General features: G+C 42.7%; 1 protein-coding gene across 4 annotated transcripts in view; it reads right to left on the bottom strand.

Annotated features, from left to right (window-relative positions):
• The window catches only part of evc2 (EvC ciliary complex subunit 2), a 172,886-nt gene that overhangs the window by 88,889 nt on the left and 68,332 nt on the right, over positions 1-15,665 (bottom strand). For all 4 annotated transcript variants that reach the window (XM_033021146.1, XM_033021155.1, XM_033021164.1 and 1 more), the window contains 2 exons: positions 6,189-6,428; positions 3,775-3,950 (listed from right to left, as the gene is read on the bottom strand). In XM_033021146.1, coding sequence (XP_032877037.1) covers positions 3,775-3,950; positions 6,189-6,428 — 416 coding nt within the window. The remainder of the gene's footprint in view (positions 1-3,774; positions 3,951-6,188; positions 6,429-15,665) is intronic.

Raw genomic sequence — 15,665 nt, 5'->3', positions numbered from 1 at the left:
GTCCACACAAGCTTCTTCACCACGACAGGGTGACAATCCATGGAAAAGTACGGACAACTACATTGTCACTCTGTCTGGGAAGTGGGGGTGTGGGATGGGTGTTGAGACCAATGGTGCAGGAAATACAGGCAATGCAGTCAAGGACTCTGTCATGCTCTGGTATTATAGATAGTTGTTAAGGATGAGGTGCAAGAGAGTAATAGGCTTAAATATCTCCTACTTTCCCAATGATTCCATCACTTAATGCAATATAACAAAAGAGAATCAAGCTTCAGATCATTTCCTCCTTGGAATGAAAAACAAAACATGCTCTTAAATGTACTTACTCTCCTCAGTAACCTTGTTGCTGCACTATATCCAGGATGCACATTCCTAATAGCTGCATTGACTGATCCTCCAACTTTACCAATAGGGATTTAATGATTTCACTGGCAGTGAAATACAGAGCTGGGGGAAAGTCACTATCTACTAAGCAAATTTTTTTTTAAAAGGGAGGTTCAATTGCATTATTTTCATGAACCACACTAGCGACTTTAGAATATCATTAATTTCCTTTGTTGATTCTGCTCCAATTTCTTCTTCTCTAGTTTTACTTCTACCACTGACCTTCTCTAGATTGAAGCATAAATAGGACATTTGGCTTTGTCTCTTTGACCAATATCATTGTGTAATAGCCGACAAGATGAGTAGGAAGGAACTGCAGACGCTGGTTTATACCATCATCTTTTGCTGGCCATGATTTGTTCTGGCCTTTCCTCCCTCCAGTTCCCTCCCCCCTTCTACTTTCAGTCTGAAGAAGGGTTCAGACTCAAAACACCACATCCTTTTTCTCCAGAGATTGTGCCAGGCCCGATGAGTTACTCCAACACTGTGTGTAACTTTAATTTACAAGATGAAATAGCCCGACCACCTGTTGAAGAAAGCTCGACCCCATTCAGCAACTATTAGCCACAATTAGAAGCTTGGAGTCACATATCAATGATGCTATTAGAGGCATACAGCACAGAAGCCGGTCCTTTGGCCCAACTTGCCAACCAAGATGCCCCATCTATGCTAGTCCTACCTGCATGCATTTGGCCCATATCCCTCTGATACTTTGCTATCCATGTACCTGCCCAAATGTATTTTTAAATGTACCAAATAGTGAAGGAGTCAGAAGGAGAGCAAAGTTCTTGGGAAATTACTTCTTGGTTGCTTGCTCGGCTCTGGCCACAATCTCATCTAGTTTTAATACATATCAAATTATGCTTCAGACAAACAGAAGCAAAGCCACAGGGTAAGAGAACAATTCAACTATAGACATAAGAGGCTGCAAATAGTGGAATCCACAGCAAAAAAAAAAAACCACTGGAGGATCCAACTTTACTTTACTTTGAAGATACACCGTTGAAACGGGCTCTTTGTCCCACCGAGTCCTCAGCAACCAGCCATCACGTTAGCATTATTCTACACTCCTAGGACAATTTACAATTTTACCAAAGCCAATTATCCTGCTAACCTGTATGTCTTTGGAGTTTGGGAGGAAATCAGAGCACCAAGAGAAATCCCACGTGGTCACAGGAAGAATGTGCAAACTCCATACAGACAGCACCTGTAGTCAGGATTAAAATGGGATCTTTGGGGCTGTGAAGCAGCAACTCTACCGCTGTGCTACTGTACAACCCTTAACTATAGAATCTGTTTTACCCTAGAAATGAAGGAAAAGGGGACTAAGGGCGCAGGGAGTCTGCTACACTTGATCTGCGCACATCTTGATTTACATTTGTGGAGTGAACACCTCTAACAAAAAACCAGCAAGGATTGCAACTTGTCACTGCTGTTTCTCATCAAATACACCCAATCTGAATTGTAAAGTAAGTGTCCATCACTGCTAAACAGCTATTCAATGCAGAATTGGACCATACACTTTGGTAGCTTTCACTTTTACAGCACTATTTAATTTGTTCAAACATCCAGTAAAACAATATTCATGATTCAGCTATAAAGCTCTGTGTAAGAAGTCACTTGTGTTTATACCGTTATTCACTCAAGGGAATTAATAGCTAGATTACAACACAAGAAACCATCACAGGCTCTTAGAGTCTGCTTTAGTTATCAAAGCTTTGAAAGCTTTGTACTCGTGCCAGATTTTTTTCCCCATTTCTTTTTCATCCTATTTGTTGCCCTTGCCTGCAACAAGGATATTGCAGCTTGATTTGTTTTTAAAGTCACTAAAGCAGATCAACTAACCTAAATCACATTGCTGCTTACATTTTTTAGAAGGCTTTTTTATGGGCAATTAGTTTTTGTCCACTGGACGATACAAGGGATTTCACCTTATCTTCTGACCAATTTTTTTATCTCTTATCCAACATGTACAGGATAATCTGGCAATGGTAGGGCTGGTTCTGTGCAGATCAAAACTGTTTTTTGAAAGCATCTCCTAAGCCTGTAACATCTTTCACCCAGAAGTGGAAAGGCAGGAGGCACGTGGGAACACCTTCACTTTTAAGTCACACGCCATACTGACTTTGAAATATACCAACAACAAGGGCAAAATCCCAGAATTTTCTATCTTGCATTGCAGACATCGTGTGGTCCAAGAGAGATGGATTCTAAATGCTGACCTTACCTGCAACACACAATCCACAGATGAATTGTTCATTTATAAATGTTACCAAGCAGATTATCGAGGTAATATCAGGTCGCAACGTGATACTTAATTATCTATAGTCTGTATCGGAATGTGCTGAAGCATAATTATGTGACTCCAAAGTAGCAGTTTATCTCAGAGGAACTTACTGTGGCAGGTTGTTATCAAAATACTTGCCATCTCCTTCAATAATTCTGACATCCACTGAAAAAAAAGGCTAATAATATACAATCTTCGTTGAAACAAGGAACTGCAGACGTGGTTAACAAAAACAAGACACAAAGTGCTGGAGTAACTCAACCAATCAGGCAGGATCTCCGGAGAACATGGATAGGTGACGGTTTGGGTCGGGACCATTCTTCAGACCTTTATTGAACAACTTTTGTTGCTCTGGGTTACTGTCGCTCGACTCTGTTCCTCAGTCATTTGTTAATAGCTGTGCATTTTTCAACACAAATCTTTTAATTACAGTCTTCCTGGAGATTACTCTGTATACAGTCAGAATTAATGTATTGTAATGAGTTTTTTCTGCCTCTGTAAGATAATGAGAATAATACTACTGATGCCACAAATCTAAAATGAGTAGTCAATGCTGGAAAAACTCCGCAGGTCAGATAGCACGTGTGGAGTGGGATAAAGTGTTAACAGCTTAAGTCTAAAGGGCCTGCCCCACTTGGGTGTAATTTCCGTGTTATTTACGCGACATCATTTACATGTCATGACTCGCGCATGGCGTGCATTACACGCGCATGGCTCCTGGTTAGGAGTGGTGGCGTAGGCAGTGACGTGCGGTCGCGCGCGCTGCCCCAGGATTTGGGGATTCACAAAATCTTCTCGCGCCACCTGCGTGACGTACAAATGACGCCCAAGTGGGATAGGCCCTTAACACCTTTCACCAGAAACATTTTTAGCCTATCCTCTGCGCACACCAGGAGCAAACAAATCCATTAAAACTGAAGAAGGCTCTCAACCCAAAATGTCACCTTCCCATTCCCTCCACAGATGCTGCCTGACCCGCTGAGTTACTCCAGCAAAAAAAGTGTTTTTCTCATCTAATAAAATGCCCCCCAAGCTGAAATCTGGACATATAAGGAACAATTCTCTAATGGATATGTTTGCTTTCAGTGATAACTGTGTCTTACTTTTTAACCAGTCTGATGAGGTCTGCAATGTGCAGGGCAGCTGTGTTCAGGAGATGTTTTCTGTGGTCAACACCGTGATGTATTCTTTTCACTAGATTTCTCTTAATAACAAAATTCTCCTCGAGCATTTTTCTCTGGAATGCCAGCTGTTGGTCCATCAGCATGTCCAGCTGAAACTAAAAAGCACACAATATTCAGACTAAAGAACAATTACATGCATTATCTTTCAAAATCCACTTGACCATTTTGCATTTAATATACTTTTCAGAAATAAAATGAAACTATCTAAAGTTCACAGTACATTATCCTATATGAGGTTTAGAAGGATATGGGTCAAATGCAGGCAGGTGGACCTAGTTTAGTAGCTGGGACATCTTGGTCAGCATGGGAAAGTTGGGCTGAAGGGCCTGTTTCCACACTGTATGACTCTACGAGCATCACATTCTGCTCTTTACTACTCGTAGAATGTTTTAGCATAAATACAATAGTTTAACCAAATCTATTGTAATTTCCCCCTCATGGTAATGGTAACTGCTCCCATGGCCTTTTCCATCTTTGAGTAGCTGAGGGCACATTAGACTTTCCAATGAAACAGTGCATTGAATTTCTGTAGCACCTTGAAAAAGTAAATTACTAAATGTAGCATCAACCTTCATGGTAATTGGCTCCAGTGGCAAACTTCCATTAGCCCAAGGCAATGTTCTGGCAGAGTGGAGAGGCAATAATCAGAACCTGCTAGTAATGGGTGATTGAGACATTGAAGTCAATGATGATGATGGATGATGAAATCAGAGAGTGATACACCGTGGAAACAGGCCCTTCTGGACTACTTGCCCATTTCCATATCCCTCTAAACTTTTGCCATCCTTGTACCTGTCTAAATGTCTTTTTAAAAAATGTTGTTATAGTACCTGCCTTTGGCAGCTTGTTCCATCCACGCAAAGAAACTCCTTTGGCTTCACTGCTAAATCTCAACCAATGTAAACAGAGTTTCCTGGGCACAAACCACTCCAACAGATGCTATATAAATGAGGTTCCTCATGTCCATGTATTGATTCATGTATTAATTCATTATACTGAAGAAATCTCAGGGATGCCCTTGGGTGTGGTCCAAAGCAGATCTCAGGATATGCTAAGGCTGCAAACTGCAACTGGAATAAGAAAGTGAGCTGACTAGTCTCAATGTTACCAAGTAGTCCAACTCATGCTGTTATTGTGAGATAAAAAGAAGAGGAAATAAATAAATCTGGTGTCAGATGTGGCAGGCCTGACTTGAGGCTAAGCAAATGTAAATAAAGAGTAAAACACAAGGTGCTGGAGTAACACGACGGGTCAGGCAACATCTATGGAAGAAATTAACAGGTACCATTTTCAGACTAATTGAAGAGATCTAGCAAAAGAAGAGTACCGGCCCAAAATATAGCCTGTCCATTCCCTCCACAAATGCTGCCTGAGTCGCTGTTACTTCAGCACTTTGCTCAAGATTTCAGCATCTGAAGTTCGTGCGTCTTTGTAAATAAAGGCCATTTCCATTCCCCCATTCTCTTTATCCATATTTTCTCAATATGGCGAGACCATATGAGAAAGCACAATATAATCACAAAGAAGTGAGTCATCAGGGGCTGGGGAGGGGTTGAATAGGTAAACATTAAACTACATTACATCCATCACAAACCTTTAAAAGGCAGTCATGAAACCCCTTTCTGTGGCATGATGTGAAATTTTCTCAAGCTTTTCTTTGATTGTAATCTTGTTAACTGCATTGGGAAGGCGTTCATTATGTCAAGAGTTACTATACAAATGTAAGTTGTTGTTGTTGTAGTTAAATGATTTTCCAGTTTTGTGCATTGAGGTAGATCTCTATTGCAGACGGAGTGACCAATGATCACCCATACACTAGGTCACAAAACCTTTACACTTTACAAAACCCAATTACCTACAAACCTGCACTTCTTTGGGGTGTGGGAAAAACCGGAGCACTCAGAGAAAACCCATGCAGTGACAGGGAGAATGTGCCAACTCTGTATGCACAGCACCCGTAGTCAACATCAAACCCTTGCCTCTGGCACTGTAAGGCAGCAAATCTACTGCTGCGCCTCTGTGCCGTCCTTTAGTAAATTTAGTAAACATTACTAAGTTTGCTAAACAAACAACATAAATTGGAAATGGTTTAAATGAGCTCGCTAATGAAGTCTGAGGTTCATGTCGTTTAGACTCTGCAATCTCTATTTTCAGTCACATGGTACAACACGTAACAAAGCAAATTATTGTAGCAGTATCACCCAGATTTAAATACAATCTGGTTAACTTTCTTTAAAGCAACTTCATTTGTCTTAAAATCATACCAATGTCACTCTATCGTCCCCTCAATTATTTTCCTACAGGGAGATGAATTGGCAGCGTTAGTTTTCTACCTGAATGTGCCAGCTTTCTTGCAGAAGTTGCCTGCCCGAAGTTGCATCTAATTCCTCCATCCTGATAACTTCCTTCAGCTGGTCACAGACACTTCTCTGTAACACCTGCCTCAGGCGAACCACCATCTCCCTTTGGGCATTTCCAGAAGCTTCTTCGTGTGTCACCAATTGCGAGCACTTTAACTGATCCTGTTCAAAAGTGTGCAATTGTTCCAGATCCTTATTCCACTGCGCAGCAACCTGAGCAGATATCAAAGCAAATCTTTAAAAGCATTGTAATCCTATCCCGTTCACAATCCCACGGATCTGATACTTTCATTATTCCTTTGCAAGGGTGTTCTTTGGTTTGCTGAGCATGACCAATATCAAAAGAAAATTAAGGTGCACAGGCAGCAGCTTTATAACAGAGGGCACATACAAACAATTTCTGAGCTCTTTTACAACCAACAAAATCATGAAATAAACAGTAGCACTGTTATTTTTTGATTCACCCCGTTAAATATGATACCTTTGGCATGCAGCATTATTAATAATAATATTAAATAACAAAGAAAGGAAACTCATCAATAGAGAACTTAAAAAGTCTGCTGATCTAAGCCTTGCTAGTGATGTGATGAAAACCTCTAAAGCTGTCCCGGTAATATATTTTTTTATGCTGTTTCGTGTGGTGGCTTAATTTTTTTTTCTTAGATATTTCTTCAGAGTTTGTTCTGCTGATAAGGCAAGTGAGTTGTGGAAACAAAGAACTGCAGATTCTGCCTAGACAAAATGTCATCAGTCCGTGTTCTCCAAGGCAGCTGCCTGACCAGCTGATTTATTCCAGCTATTTGTGTCCTTTTGAGGCAGGTGAGTTGGTCGTTTGAGAAGTGCTATGCTCTCTCTGCTATTTATATAGGATGCCTGTCGTGTGATAGGAACATGGAGCTAGTCCCTTCGGCTCACTGGGCCCATGTCAGTCATTCAATTAATCTAAATTCCACCAACCCTCAACCCTTTTCATTGCTCTGTTCCCGCAGCCTTGACAATCTTTCCCCTTGAAGTAATTATTCAATTCACCATTGAAAGTTTATATTTCTGTCACTGTCACCTTTTTGTTTCTGCATTCCAGGTCATAACTACATGCTGCATGAAAATGTTATTATCCCATCATGGAAGAATACAACAAAATAATGTTTACATTCTTAAACTGCAGATCATGAGAGGAATAGATCAGGTAGACACACATAGGCTCTTGCCCCAGAGTAGGGAAATCAAGAACCAGAGGACATAGGTTTAAGATGAAGGGGGGAAAATTTAATAGGAGGTAACTTTTTCACACAAAGGGTGATGGGTGTATGGAACGAGCTGCCGGAGGAGGTAATTGAGGTATGTACTATCGCAACGTTTAAGAAACATTTATACAGGTACATGGATAAAGGAGCTATCAAGTTTAAGTATGACTTCTTTGACCTTTGCCCAATTGTATTCATGCCATTCCGCAGTAAACGTCATCTTTGAGCTCAACTTGATCACCAAAATAGCTCAGTGTCCTCAATATGAGACTATCTTCTCTCATTGCTTATGACAGTTTTGATTTTTTAAACTTGGAATTTTGCCCATTATATCCAAGTTCAGGAGATCAATATATATATATAAAAAGAGCTGCCATCCTTCTACCCAATCCTGGGACACATCACTCTAAACCTCCCTCTGATCTTTTGCATTCATGTAACCACAGTATCTTCATTCTCATGGGCTTTAATTTTGCCAACAAGTCTGTTATGTGCCATCAAACCTTTCCTGCTTTTGAAAAACCTCATATACATCAATTGTTACTTCATCAAAGCACTCAATCAAACATGATTTGCTTTTCAAAAAATCTTTCATATTCAGATTCATACTTTTCCAGATGCCAATTAATTTTTGTCCTGGGGCTGCCACACCAACGGTCTGCCTTTGTCTTTTCCTTCTTTTGTGTTTTTAGTTTGTTGTAAAATGTATGTTTTAGTTTATTTTTAGTTTTGTATTATGTGAGGGGTGGTGGGGGAATTTTTAAAATCTCTTTCCTACCATCGTGGAGCTGGCGGCCTCTTGTTGGGGATTTCTAGAGCTCCAAAACCACGGAGCCTGCAGACTTTAACACCTCGGAGCGGGCGATCCCTTTGCCAGGGGTCGGCCTTTGATGCTCAAACCAGCAGGAGCTGCGGATTTTAACATCGTGGAGCATGTAGTTTCTCGTGAGAGACTGATTTCGGGAACTCCAAGCCGCAGGAGTTTGACCGTCTTGATGCGGGAGCTTTGACGTGGGAGCGCGATCACCGGTTGCGGATGGTCCGACTCTCCCGACCGCGGGAGGAAAGAAAATAAGACTTTATTGCCTTCCATCACAGTGAGGAACGTGGAGGAGCAGCTGTGGTGGATGTTTATATCAATTTTTATGTAGTTGAGTGTCTTGTTGCTTTTTTGGTATGACTGCATGGCAAACCAAATTACTCATACTGTATGTTGCAAAAATTACTTGGCGAATAAATTACGATTGCGATTATGATGATTGCCTTCAAAAGTTTAGACTGACAGGCGTGAACTTGTTGAGTTTATCCATCTTTGCTCTTTGGAACAAGGACAATATAACTTTCAATCGTCAAAATCCTGTAACTGCCAACTTTTTAAGTACTCAATTTTTATCTTTTTTTTTTCATGTCCTGTTTTTTAGTCAAGATTTAATTGCCCTTTTCCTTTACTGTATTATTGGCAGTTTATTTTCAATGTAAAGGCAGATGGAGTGCTCCAAAGTAATTCTTCTGCCTCTTCAAGAAAATGTGAATAAAAAGTTTAATTCGGCTTATTCTTCTTTGGACTATACTTTTTTATCTACATTGTGGCACAGTGCAGCTGCTAGAGCTACTGCCTCACAGCGGCAGATACCCCGATTCGATCCTGACTACGGATGCCGTCTGTGTATTCAATTTTTTCAAATGATTTAAAGAAACAGATGGAAACCAGCCCTTCGGTCCACCTCGCCCACGCCAACCATCAATCTCTTGTTCACACCAGTTCTATGTTATCTTACTTTTGCATCCATTCCCTGCACACTAGAGCAATTTACAGAGTCCAATTAACCTACAAATCAGCACATATTTGGGATTTGGGATGACTTTGGGATTTTCTTTGTGTTAGATCTAAATAAGGCTGGCTCTCTTTGTCCTTTCTCATTCATTTCTCAGTTCCTCTGTCTATCCAACTCCATATATAATTCTTCAATCACTATGTCAAACTATCCATCAGTCTGGAAAAATGGGGCATCAGCCTCTGAATCAACAGTGCTTTTATCTACCTTCCTCTCCAATCAGTTTACCCCAAAAAAGATGTGTGTGTTTTCATGATTCAAATTAAAAGTACCCAAATTGGAAAGAGGAAGAATTAGCTGTTTTCCCAGGATTCCCTGAGTTCTTCAAAAACAGATTATAAAACCACACATGTAATGTCTCAAATTAACTAAGAAATAAGACATAAAGTAAGGCAGTAAGCTGAACATCTGCTATAGATAACATGTTATCCTTTATTAAGTTAGAAGCAGCAGGACATTTAGAAAATAATAATACAATTGTGTAGAATCAACATGGCTTTCTGAATGGAAATTATATTTGCCAAATGTATCCAAGTCCTTTTAGGATGTAAGCAGTAGAGTTGATACCGAGAAACCAGTAAATATGGTATTTTTGAATTTCTAAGAGGCACTCAATAAAATGCAGTACATAAGGCTGTTCTCCGAGATACGAATTTGTGGCATTGGGGGTAATGTATATACATGGAGAGTGGACCAGTTAATCAATGGAAAACTAAGAGTCTTGATGAGTTGAAACCTTATACTTATTGGAGTGTAGCACAAATAAGTGCTGGCACAACAATTAATATTGTGAAAAGAAGCTGCTGCCTCACAGCGCCAGAGTTCTGGGATTCAATCCTGACCTCAGGAGCTGTCTGTGTGGCGTTTACCCATTCTCCTTGTGACCATGTGCATTTCGTCCAGGTGTTCTACTTTTCCTCCCACATCCCTGCGGGTTTGTAGGTCAATTGGCCTCTAAATTGTCCCTAGTGTGGAGGGAGTGGATGCGAAAGTGGGATAAGTAGTGTACGGGTGATCGATGGTCATTCTAAATAATAATAATAAATTTTATTTATGGGCGCCTTTCAAGAGTCTCAAGGACACCTTACAAAAATTTAGCAGGTAGAGGAAAAACATGTAAGGGGGATGAAATAAATAGTAGAGACATGACTAGTACACAAAGTAAAGACAGAATACAATTCAAAACACAATATGAGGCAATTAATGCACAGATGAAAAGGGAGGGGGATGTGGGGCTATGGATAGGCAGAGGTGAAGAGATGGGTCTTGAGGCGGGACTGGAAGATGGTGAGGGACACGGAATTGCGGATCAGTTGGGGGAGGGAGTTCCAGAGCCTGGGAGCTGCCCTGGAGAAGGCTCTGTCCCCAAAACTGCGGAGGTTGAACTTGTGGATGGAGAGGAGACCGGCTGATGTGGATCTGAGGGACCGTGAGGGTTGGTAGGGGGAGAGGAGGTCAGTGAGATATGGGGGGGCCAGATGGTGGAGGGCTTTGTAGGTGAGGATCAGGATTTTGTAGGTGATCCGGTGGGAGATGGGAAGCCAGTGAAGTTGTTTGAGGACTGGAGTGATGTGATGCCAGGATTTGGTGTGGGTGATGAGTCGGGCGGCTGCGTTCTGGACCAGTTGGAGTCGGTTGATGTAGGTGGAGCTGATGCCAAGGAGAAGTGAGTTGCAATAGTCCAGTCGGGAGGAGATGAAGGCATGGATGAGTCTTTCAGCAGCGGGAGGTGTGAGAGAGGGTCTGAGTTTGGCGATGTTGCGGAGATGAAAGAAGGAGGTTTTAATGACATCGCGGATGTGAGGCTCAAGGGAGAGGGTGGAATCAAAGATCACGCCAAGGTTGCGGGCCTTGGGAGATGGGGAGACAGTGGTGCCGTCGATGGTGAGAGTGGGGTTATTGATTTTGCTGAGTGTGGCTTTGGAGCCTATGAGGAGGAATTCTGTCTTATCGCTGTTGAGTTTGAGGAAGTTATGTTGCATCCAGGTTTTTATAGCTGACAAACAGGAGTTGATATGGGAGAGGGGGGGGGTTGTGGGGGGATTTGGTGCCGAGGTAGATCTGGGTGTCATCGGCGTAACAGTGGAAGTCCAGGTTGAAGTGGCGGAGTATCTGACCAAGGGGGAGGATGTAGATGATGAAGAGGAGGGGGCTGAGTACGGAGCCTTGGGGAACGCCTTGAGTGACTGTGGCTGTAGCAGAGGTGTGGTTGTGGAGAGAGATGAAGTGGGATCTGTTGGAAAGGTAGGAACGGAGCCAGCTGAGTGCAGAGCCTTCAATGCCGAGGTCCTTGAGTCTGGTGAGCAGGATGTTATGGTTCACTGTATCGAAGGCTGTGCTCAGGTCGAGGAGGATGAGGATGTTGAGGGAACCAGTGTCAGCAGAGGTGAGGAGGTCGTTGAGGACTTTGAGGAGAGCAGTTTCTGTGCTATGGAGGGGGCGAAAGCCAGATTGGAGGGGTTCAAGTAGGTTATACGCAAGGAGGTGGGAATGAAGTTGCGGCGCAACGATATGCTCCAGGGTTTTTGAAAGAAAGGGGAGGTTTGAGATTGGGCGGTAGTTAATGAGAGAGGAGGGATCAAGACCAGGTTTCTTTAGGATTGGTGTGACAGCAGCAGTTTTAAAAGCAGAGGGGACAATTCCTTGGGACAATGAGGAGTTGAAGAGATTAGTCAGGTAGGGGCAGAGAACGTGGAGGCAGGACTTCAGCAGGGGAGTGGGGAGAGGGTCGAGGGAGCAGGTAGTGGGTTTGGAAGAGCTGATGAGTTTGGAGATTTCAATAGGGGTGACCAGGTCAAACTGGGAGAGGAAGCAGTGTGGAGGAGGGGTAAGGAGGTCAGTGGAGATGTTGAAAGGAGGGGCCTTGGTAGGTGGTGGAGTAGATGCTGGGGAGCCGGGTACAGGGGATAAAGATTGATAGATGGTGCTGATTTTATCAGCGAAAAAGTGGAGGAATGAGTTGCAGAGATCCGGAGTAGAGGTAGGGAGAGTGTTGGCTCGAGGCTTGAGGAGGTTGCCCACTGTGGAGAAGAGGGTTCTGTGGTTTAGGCAGGGATCGGTGAATATGGAGGAGAGGTAGGCAGATTTTGCAGCAATTAGGGCATCTTTGTAATCAGTGAGGTGGAGTTTGTAAGCTTCAAGGTGGACTGTGAGAGATGATTTCTTTGTGAGTCGTTCAAGTCGGCGACCAGTCTGTTTCAGTTTACGAAGTGCAGGTGTGTGTGAAGATGTGTTGAAAGTTACGGTTCTTGTTTTGAGGGGGGCCATAGTGTTAAGGGAGGTAGACAAGGTGGAGTTGAGATGGTTTGTGAGATCATCAAGTGAGATGGGGGCTGAGTCCAGGGGGAGAGTGGTGGAGAGGAGGTCAGAGAGATGGTGGGGATCAATGGATTTTAGATTACGGAAGGTGATTTCTCGGAGGAAGCGGGGGCGAGGTGTCGGAGAAGGGATGGTGAACCGTATAAGCTTATGATCAGAGAGGGGGAAGAGGCATGGATGGAGGTCGAGTACTGGTTGATTTGTGGAGCAGACCAGATCAAGGATGTGACCTTTGTCATGGGTGGGAAAGGTGACGTGCTGAGTGAGAGAGAAGTTGTCAAGTAAAAAGGCGAATTCAGATGCGAGCTTGCAGGTGGGGGAGTCCATGTGAATATTTAAGTCACCAAGTAGCAGCAGATGTGGGGAGAGGGATGAGGCAAGTGTGAGGAGTTCAGTGAAGTCAGATAGGAAGGAGGGGTTTGGTTTAGGTGGCCGGTAAATGAGGATGACTGTCATGGAGGAAAGGGTTTTGAAGGCGAGGAATTCAAATGATGCTACTGGGGGGAAGGTGAGTTCAGTGATCCGAAAATTCTGGTTGAAAATAACAGCGAGGCCACCTCCATGGTGGGAGGGGCGGGGTTTGAAAATGTAATTAAATCCAGGTGGGGATGCTTGATTGAGGGAGAAGAAGACATTGGGTTGTTGCCAGGTCTCGGTGAGCAGAAGGAAGTCCAGAGTGTTGTCAAGGATTCTGAACCTTGTGGGCTGAAGGGCCTGTTTCCATGCTGTATCTCTAAACTAAAAGAACAAACGAAAAATGCTGTGAACGCACTGCAGGTTAGGCAGAAGCTGGACATAGTGAAAGTTAATTCTTCAGGTCAATCATTCACTTCGTCAGATCAGGAAAAGTGAGAAAACAAGTTCAAATCAAAAGTACACAAAAGTGCTGGAGAAACTCAGCGGGTGCAGCGAAGGAAATAGGCAACGTTTCGGGCCGAACCCCTTCTTCCGGCCCAAAACGTTGCCTATTTCCTTCGCTCCATAGATGCTGCTGCACCCGCTGTGTTTCTCCAGCATTTTTGTGTACCTTGGATTTTCCAGCATCTGCAGTTCCTTCTTAAAGTTCAAATCAAAGATGGGGGTGACAGCTGAGTAAAAGGTTGGGATGCCCAGCTACAATTGTGCTACACTGGTTGTACTGTAGTCTCAAGGAACTGCAGGGGCTGGAATTTTGTGTCGAACACAAAGTGTAAGAGTAACTCAGCAGGTCAGGCAGCATCTCTGGAGGGCATGGATAGGCAACTTTGCAGGTCGGAGGAAGGGTCACCGACCCGAAGTGCCACCCATCCACATTCTCCAGAGATGCTGCCTGACCCGCTGAGTTACTCCAGCACTGCTGCACTGTGTATAGTTTTGAGTTCTTTATTTAAGGAGGAATAACCATGCGTTGTAAGCAAAGCAGAGAAGTTTCACTGGTTGTGTTAAAGCTGCTGGGATAACGTTGATTTCTTACGAGGGATGATTGAGCAAACTACTGCATGCCTCTATTCACTGGTTTCACTATCACAATTCACTATACATTTCACAAAATTCACTAATTTTTTCTCACAGATTAGTAAATCTTTAGAAATCTCCACTCCAGAGAGCAGTGTGAGACTGTCACTGAACAAATGTAAGAGATTTTTAAAAAATATACCGTGAAGTCCAGATTTAAGGGAATTGAAAATGCAGACCCACCACACAACTGCTGAAAGACAGCTAAAGAGTAGTCTACTCCTGCAACTAATTCTTATGTTTTGTGTTGTGTGCTTGTGCAGTGTTTGTGTGTGAGAGACGTAAGAGAAGTTTAAAACGTTTTCAATGTTTTCTGTCAACATAGAAGTGATAATGTTTCTTGCTTGAATCATAACATATATATTTCAATTACTCAAGATTAAAATGAGACCCGACATGCTTTCTCAAATGTTCCGAACATAAAACAGGCCACAGTGCACGTTTCAGAGGTTTTGTTTAGAAATAGAGTAGGGAAACAGGCCCTTCAGCCCACCGACCAGCGTTCATCCATACATTAGTTCTATCCTACACACACTTGGGACAATTTACAGAAGACAACCTGCACGTCTTTGGAATGTGGGAGGAAACCGGAGCACCCGGAGAAAACCCACATGGTCACAGGGAGAACATACAAACTCCGTACAGGTAGCACCCGTGGTCAGGATCGAGCTAGGGTCTCTGGCGTTGTAAGGCAGCAACTCGCTGCGCCACCATGCTGCCCAAAGATGATCTCATTAAAACAAGAGTCATGAAGACTATATTCAGTACTTGACTGTGAAGATGGAAGGGTAATGTTTCCTTTGATTGGCCTATCTAGATCCGAGAGTACAGTTTCAAAGTAGAGCATTGACGATTTCAGTTGAAGATGAGAAGAAATTTCTTTACTGTTGGCACTGAATCTTTTGCAACTTTCTACCCAGGAGGCCTGTAAACACCGGCAATTGAGCTCATTCAAGGCAGAGATAAATAGATTTTGCATCTTAAGGGAATCGGGGGATATTAGCTTAGTTCAGGGGAGTGGAGAAAAGCTTAAATATTGCCCATGATCTTTCTAAATGGCAGAGCAGACAGAAAGGGCTGCTGTTGCTTCTGTTCTCTGTCTAACACTTCACTGGCTCAGTAGTTTCAGCACACTCTGTGGAAATTAACTGAACATGTGCAGACTGTAAAGTCTCCATTCAGCCGAGTCAAAGTCTTTTGCAAATAACTAGTAAAGGGTCAGGCTCTGCACAAAGTGGATACTTAAATAAGAAAGGCATTAAAAGGCGAGAGGATAGATATATTCTATTCTATTGTTGTGATACGTTATTGTGAATTTAAAAATATGAAGATAATTTGAGATATGAAAAGGTCAGTTTCCTGTGTGTAATAAACGGATAGATATGACAGAAACAAGTTACATGCGTATGTTTACATATTTCTTCACAGGATTTGTGCATCAAAACCTATGACCTATCCTTAATTGGCCCTCAACCAGTTGGCAGGCTGGGCTCATTAAAGAGTCTGCTAAAATTCAACCACATTATTTTCCTATTCAAATGCAGGCCAGACCAGATACA

This window comes from Amblyraja radiata, chromosome 1 (genome assembly GCF_010909765.2).
Source record: "Amblyraja radiata isolate CabotCenter1 chromosome 1, sAmbRad1.1.pri, whole genome shotgun sequence".
NCBI lineage: Eukaryota > Metazoa > Chordata > Chondrichthyes > Rajiformes > Rajidae > Amblyraja > Amblyraja radiata.
The sequence above is the reverse complement of the archived record's forward strand: the minus strand, read 5'-3'. Positions and strand labels throughout refer to the sequence as shown.